This window comes from Pantherophis guttatus, chromosome 5 (genome assembly GCF_059756535.1).
Source record: "Pantherophis guttatus breed Tessera chromosome 5, ASM5975653v1, whole genome shotgun sequence".
NCBI lineage: Eukaryota > Metazoa > Chordata > Lepidosauria > Squamata > Colubridae > Pantherophis > Pantherophis guttatus.
The window spans coordinates 27,900,100-27,907,806 of NC_142067.1; the positions used below are offsets into that span (position 1 = coordinate 27,900,100).

General features: G+C 35.9%; 1 protein-coding gene across 1 annotated transcript in view; it reads left to right on the forward strand.

Annotated features, from left to right (window-relative positions):
• Positions 1-7,707, forward strand: part of ARHGAP31 (Rho GTPase activating protein 31) — a 117,697-nt gene that overhangs the window by 102,483 nt on the left and 7,507 nt on the right. Inside the window, exons 10-11 of the mRNA XM_060686279.2 lie at positions 1,313-1,933; positions 5,003-5,292. Of these exons, the coding sequence (XP_060542262.1) occupies positions 1,313-1,933; positions 5,003-5,292 (911 nt within the window). The remainder of the gene's footprint in view (positions 1-1,312; positions 1,934-5,002; positions 5,293-7,707) is intronic.

Here is a 7,707-nt window from a genome sequence, read left to right on the forward strand (position 1 = left end):
ATATCAACAAATACCTTAAGGTAATGGATGACTGCAGTTTATGGTGGTAAGGGAGAAGTGGGTGGAATAGTGAGAGAGTTTTTTTTATAATTCTTTATGGGGGAGGTCCACCTTAACAGACTCAGAGAGGGAGAGGGAGACAGAAAGAGTGAGGGAATGTTGCAAATATGGATCCAGAGAAAGGTTGAGGGGAAATATATACGCTTCTCTCATTTTCTTCCCTATTTCACCACCTCCCAAGCTTTATATTTCAGCCTGTCCATCTTTTAAAACAATTTTATGACTGCTGCTTTCGGCTTAGAAAAAAGATAGAGAATTGAGGAGAAAGTGGAAAATACCCCCTTTACCCCAAGTTTCTCTTTTACTGAATATACTTTTCCCTATCACCATTTCCAAATAGACGGAAGATGGAATCCATGACTGGGATACAAGAATACAGATTTGAGGATACCAAAGCAGGTCATGATGACTGCTTTTGAAATTATAATTGTAAAGGGGGGAGAGCTTAGAAATAAATACAGCCAGTGGTCTAACAGAAAATTGAATCATGCCTAGCAAGTATTGTGCAAGGAAAAAGCTCTCTTTAAGTCAGCCTGGTTTATCCCTACTCTCAATAGAGTATTTACCATAAGATTACAGCATTTGTGGGGTGACACAGGTGATAAACCACACATCATAATTCCACAATGCAAACTTTGTCCCTTACGTACTTGTGTTTGATACCTTGATGCAATTATGAAAGGCCAGAATTCGCATCATGCTGTTGCAACACATTCTTATCATTTTTTCCTCATCATGGTGTGTACCAGGTATTGACACAAAGGAAATTCTGAAAGTTAGCTTTTGCTGGGCCATTATAAAGATGGAACAGGCTTTTGAAGGAAATATTAATCACCCTGTGTGCTCTAGAAGAAATAAAAGATGCGATTTAAAAGTTCTATCTGGCCAAGTATTCAAACTAATCTAAGATAAATAACCATGGGGTATTGTACTCAGATAACATCCAGATCTCCATGCTAATCCCAAGGTTCTGCCATGTTCTGTGATATTAATTTTACTCCAAAGGAGCAAAATATTATCAATCTACCATTATTATTTTTCTTTTAATGCCCCTTTAGATTCTTCTTTCCCCTCTCCATAAATATGATTGAATCACAGCATCACTAGAATGTGTCTGTGACCCTTCAAAATTAAAAAAAACAACAACAAATTAATAAATAAACAATGTACAATTCAGGCCAAAAAAAGATTGACCATCTATGAGAGACCGGATTGGCAAAATTCATCTTTGTTTTCTTCCTTTCTTCCTTAGGAGAGGATGAAAAAGGTCATTTCAAGCGCACAATCACGACGGGAGGGTTTTTTGTTCCAATGATGAAACAACGACTGGGGGGACCTAGCAGCTCATTTGACCTCAACAAACAAGACACAGAGTGGGATCTCAAAGGTGCCATGAAAGGAGCAGAGGGAGGAGCAGAGGACAATGCAGAGAATCATATTCCACGGCCAACCCAAATGAAACCACTTCCTGAGCAACTGAAGGTATTCCGCGCCACTGAAGACCCTGAGAATGAGCAAACTTCCCCAAAGATGTGCCGTATGTTCTTTACTTCAAATGATGGGACATCCAATTTGGGATTCCATGGGACTCTATTCCCCCTGGAAGCCTCTCCCCGTCACCAACATAAAGCCTTGAATATCTCAGAGCCCTTTGCTGTCTCAGTTCCCCTTCGAGTATCTGCAGTCATCAGTATCAACAGTACACCTTGTCGGATGCCTGTCAGAGACAAAGCAGCTTTCTCTGGCCTTCAAGAATCTTCTTTTCTGGGAAAAGAAAGTGCTATCTCTTCAGTCCCTGAAGGTGACAACCATGACCAATTAGAGCATGTCACAGTCAAGGAAGAAAAGAAGCCTGAGTCCAAATCCATAACAGGTAAGCTCAGAATAAGGATGGATGATGTTCCAGGAGATGTTGAACAGCTTGTCTCTAGCCATGGCAAATGATCAAAAGAATGAGATTTGCAAATGTTGAGGACAACATTTGGAAACAGTTGTGCACTCTGACTTAGAAAAGGCTGTAGTAATTTGTTCACAAGAGACCTCCAACATGGGTAATAGAGAATATTTGAAATATTGAGAGCATGTCATGGATATTCTTGAAGAATATTTGACACATGTTTTTTCACAACATTGCTTTTTTTTGGTGGGAACATGAAGTTGAAAATGCCAGTTTACCTGAATGCCTATTGTTCTCTCTGTCCATCCATTCTTTTTTTCTTTTTGCTAGTGAAGAAAGAAAACCTAGATATATTACAGTGATTTTTTAAAAAAAGTAAAACTAGCAAAAGAAAAGCTAATTAACAGGGGGAAAAAATCCTTATAATTATCAATAGCAGTTTAAAACGGATGTAATCCTTCAAGCTTGTTAAATCACAGAGCAACGCATTGTGACATCTTCTCATTTTTATAATATTTTTTCCCCAAAATAATAGATATCAATCTTATACCCTGTCTCTAGAGGTTCTTTAAAAGTGAGGATTTTTTATAAGAAAAGTGAAGAGTTTTTTCCCCTCATTACATAAAATAGTTAAAAATATCCTGTGGAACAGAGTGCCTTTAGGAACACATGGGTGACTCTGTATTGGAGATGCCAGAGCCTGAGGATGTTATGAAAACCTTGCCTGCAGTGATACAGCTGGAGTGATCTTTTTACTTAGTTATTAATGGAACAAAAGGGAAGTCTTAGTAGTGGGCTGAAAGTAACTGTCAAGTTATTACATGTACTTGGAAGAACATAAAGACAAAAGCAAGTTTTAGAAAGAATCAATTGAGGCAGGAAAGCACCTGGCAAGGAACGGCAGAAGCTTCCCTAATTGCTTTCCACTCAAAACCTCGTTTCATTAAAAATATAATAAAAAATCAGAGTACAGTATTTTATATGCCTATTTTATATACCCAGATTTCCTCTTAAATCAGATTACTGCATTATCCTGAACATCTAGAGCAGATGCTGGCAACTCACTGCCAGGGCATCTATTACATTCTTGTAATGGCTCCCAAAATAAATGAAATGATATTTTTGAATAATTATTAAATGGCCAGTTTTCAGAGATTCTGGTGTGAGATCTCATTAAATTCTAGACTTCTTTTCTAGATGTCACAAAAACCCAACATGAGGTTGCAAAGATAATGATCTCATGGAAATTTAGGAATTAAAAATATTTAGGCCATAACTGAAGTTCTTATGATAGCATTTACAGCTTGAAACAGTTGAAAACTCCATATATTTAGAGATGTTGGGATATGAAGGATCATGCTAAATCAAATACTCTATATGTATATGATTTAGATATGTAAAAGAATCCAGATTCAATATGTGCCACTTCCAGATAGAAATCTTTACATCTCTTTACATCTTTAATTTGCAATTTGTAGACTGCTCATATTAGGGGCATACTAGTATATACTATAGAGAAGAAACCATGTCTTATTACATATAATTATGCTACCAAACAGACGTAGAGGGCATTGTTCATCTCACAGCTATATAACAGTTCAGGCACAGTTGACTTCAAATTATCTGTCCTTAAGATAAACTCAAATTGAGAAGTGCATAATCCAAAAACAAAATTAAGATAGCCTCCATTCATAACCAGATTAGAAAATCATTTTCATTTTAAAAGCCAGACATATCTGTCTGTCTGTCTGTCTGTCTCCTTTTCAGTCTGTTTTTCTTTCTCTTTATTTGTCCAAAGAATAACCATGTTAAGCATAAATTGTACTTAATGCAACAGATTTCCATTTGCTCTTCTATGCAGATTCAGTTTGAAGAAAGCTGTCTGCTTAATTCACTAAATTCCATAAATGCATGGACATTCATTGTTGTAGACATGTTAAATACTGCTACCCTGTTTTCCCCAAAATAAGACATCCCCTGATAATAAATCCAATCGGCTTTTGAGTGCATGGCAATAAGGCCAAGCGCTTATTTAAGGGTTCAAAACAATTATAAGACAGGGTCTTATTTTCAGAGAAACAGTGAGTAGTAGGGTTTTTATTTTTATTTTTTTATTTTTTTTAAATAAGTTTTATTACACACATATTAAAACATTGGACACGGTGTAACCGTCCTGGCATTCTCTTTGCCATACATACTAAAATGAAAGATAAGTATCATATATACCTTAATATTTATATACAATTAGTCTGTTCAGTATTTACATATATAAAGACATCCTTCTTCTGTCTATATTACTTATACATTTGTTTTATCCATTATCATTCTATTGTAGTTACATATATAACTTTAATTCTACATTTTATGAATTCTAGTCAGTTCTTGTTTTTCGACTCTCTTTTCTGTTCCAACCATTGATAAAATTTATTCCATATCTCATGGTATTCTGACTCACCTTTATTTTTCAATTCCAAGGTTAATCTATCCATTTCCGCACATGTCAAAATTTTCTTTATCACTTCATCTTCTAGAGGAGTTTCCTTATTTTTCCAATTTTGGGCAAAACTCATTCTTGCTGCTGTTATAATACGTATTATTAAGTAAATTACCCCTTTAGTCTATACAGCAGAGGTCTTCAAACTTGGCAGCTTTAAGACTTGTGGACTTCATAGCTGGCTGGAGAATTCTGGGAGTTGAAATCCACAAGTCTTAAAGCTGCCAAGTTTGAAGACCTCTGCTATACAGTATAGTGGGTTTTTTATTATGGGCTTCAGAAATCTGAAATTTCACTAAGGGACAGCAATGAGAGATTTCTATAGCTTTCAGGACAGACAGGGCTGCCCAGAAGTTTTGAAGCTGCCATCTCAGTATGATGCCTTCCAGAAACACCAGAACTATTGTCATATGCAGTCAACTTCAGGTTGAGGAAGGTTGATTTAGAATAAGTTGACTTTTTCATTATACGGTTTCTTCTTTTTCTTTTGATTGTTTTGTTTTCTTCTTTAAGATTTGTATATCTGCTTTTTATTTGATTTGGTTATATAGATTCTACAACTGAGAAAATAGCCATTGTTAAGAAGCTGGGGTCTGTAAGTATTCCTCAAGTAACAGTCAATGCCCAGGATACAAAGAGTGAAGGCGACAACTGCAGCCAGCTTTTAAAAGATAAGCTCCCCCTGGAACAGAACCCACTGGTTATGATCCTTGCAAGCCAGCAGCAGACAGAGAAAGCAAGTCAAGACCAGTTTGGAATTAAGGACATGTCAGAGCAAATTTCCTGGCCACCGGAGCTATCAACAGATGAAACAGAAGATAAATCACATCTAAAGGAATTGGTAAGAAAAAGTATTGAAAGTCGTCTTTGCATCTTATGTTGTTTGACTGTTTTGCTATTTTATAAAAAAGACACCAACTATTCTTTCCTCAAGTACCATTCTTGATACACCTTGTAATATTGGACCTTTTTACACAGTGAATTTCAGATTTAAACATCTCCCAAACTGAATCAGGGTGATTTGGACATAATAAATATGTAAATCAAAGCGTAATTCATCCAAAGCCAATTAATTTGATACTGAACTATCTCTGGCTTTCACTAATGATTGTGAGTTTCATACATTTACAAACAGACTGCAATGTCTAAGAATCAATCCAAAGATAATCGAAAACATTTTCCACAAAAACCAAACAAAAGCAGTCATGTTATTCAGAAAATTTTCAGGTTGCATGGATAGGTACACCTCTATTCTACTTGTAACTTTCTTCACATTTGTCCACTAAAATATAGAAATGTGTTGGTTTGATTTTCATCTCAGAAAGATAAATAAAATTTCTGAATATGTCATTCAGTTCTACAAATAATTAAATTAGTCATTAGGGTGTCCTCCAAATTATTGGTTTTTTTTAACAAGAAATGTCTGAACCTTTTTTAAAAAAATTGAGCTGCCTTCCTCTTCTAATAAATGTCAACAAATTTTCATCCAAACAATTGAACATAAAAAAACCCCTACAGCTTGTTTATTTTTAATAATAGCCAAGAGGGGATTCAAATTTCAGATCTCAAATTCAATTCAGTCCCCAAAAAGAATTGAGGCATTCTAAATAAACTAGACTAAAGCAGGGATGAAATGCTCCCGGTTCAGACCGGATCACCTGATCCGGTAGCGATGGTGGTGGGTGGTTTGGAGAACCGGTAGCAAAAATCCCTGCCCACCCCCCCCATGCCCAGCTGAGCCGAGCGATCATCAGAGGCTTTTTTTTTAATTTTTAAAAGCATTTTTTCTACAACCTCTTCGGCCCGAAAAAATGCTTTTAAAAGTTAAAAAAAAAAAAGCCTCTGCTGATTGCGCAGCTCAGCTGGGATCATCAGAGGCTTTTAAAAGCATCTTTTCTACAGAGGTTGTAGAAAAAATGGTTTTAAAAGTTAAAAAAAAAGTTGGCCATGCCCATTCAGTCACATTACCCCAACCCCAAGCCATGCCCTCTGGTAGTAACAAATTTTACATTTCACCACTGGACTAAAGCTATTTGTGGGTGGGGGAAGGAATCCAAGTTCTTTTTCACTCATTACTTACTAATAATTCTCAGTCTTGCTTCCTTTGAGTCAAAAAGCCCCACAAATCTTGATTCCGTTATGCTGACTGCAGGTTCATTTTTAGGTTTAAGAAAGCTGCTAAATTGATTTTTAAAGCATTGAATGGCTTGAAAACAAATATTTTCAAGGAAGAGTCTTCCCCGATGTATCTGTCATCTTTCAAATTTGTCATCCAGGATTTTTGCCAAGATGAGTGAGCTTGGTTAGCTACAAAGGAGAGGCCTTTTCTCTCTCTCCAGGGAGGCACCCTTAATTTACTATCAAGGTCAAAACATTCCTCTTTATTAAAAATGTAAAAATAATGTAAAATAACTATAATGTATATAATATATGTATTTATATATTTATATCTAGTGTAAAATATCTATAACTTGCAGTAAGTAAGCCTTTTTAATATCTCTACAGTAGTACTTATTAGTTGTATCCTGTTTCCTAATTTTACATTTTTAATAACATCATAATCTGTCATGAAAATGCCAGTTAGCGAGTGGATCTGAAGTAAAATAAATAATTGAAAAATTTTATATTAATCAGCACTCATGGCTGATTTTCAGATACTTGCCCTGAATTCTTCAACCTATTGACCCCCTTCATGAAGCTTTAGATTGCTCATTGATCTCCAAACATGTATTATATGAACATAATAAATACTATTTTATCTGATAGCACTATGAATAATAACAGTAATACAAATGGACAGTCCCAACCATCCAGGAGGAGGGGGTTAATATTCACCACTTTGAGGAACCCTGGCCTAACAGTTTTGTTTTTGTTTTGACCCTTCAAGTCAACATTGACCCTTGGCAACTGCCTGGACAGTTCCCTCTAGTTTTCTTGGCAAGATTTCGGAAGTGATTTGCCATTGACTTCTTCCTAGGACTAAAAGAGAGTGATTGGGCCTTAGCTGGCTTTGTATACCTAATGCGGAATTAGAACTGATGGTGTCCCAACCTTGTGCCTTACCACTACACTGATCTGGCTGGTTGACCTAACAGTAGACTGAAATTATCCTGTTGGGAAGCTATGCTTGCAACCAATGGATCAACACTTGGTTGAACTGAATAAAAGTAGACACTTCACTTGTGGAAAAACACTAGAAAAAAAATATGATGATGGCAATCAATAATAATAATAATCATAATAACAACAACAACAA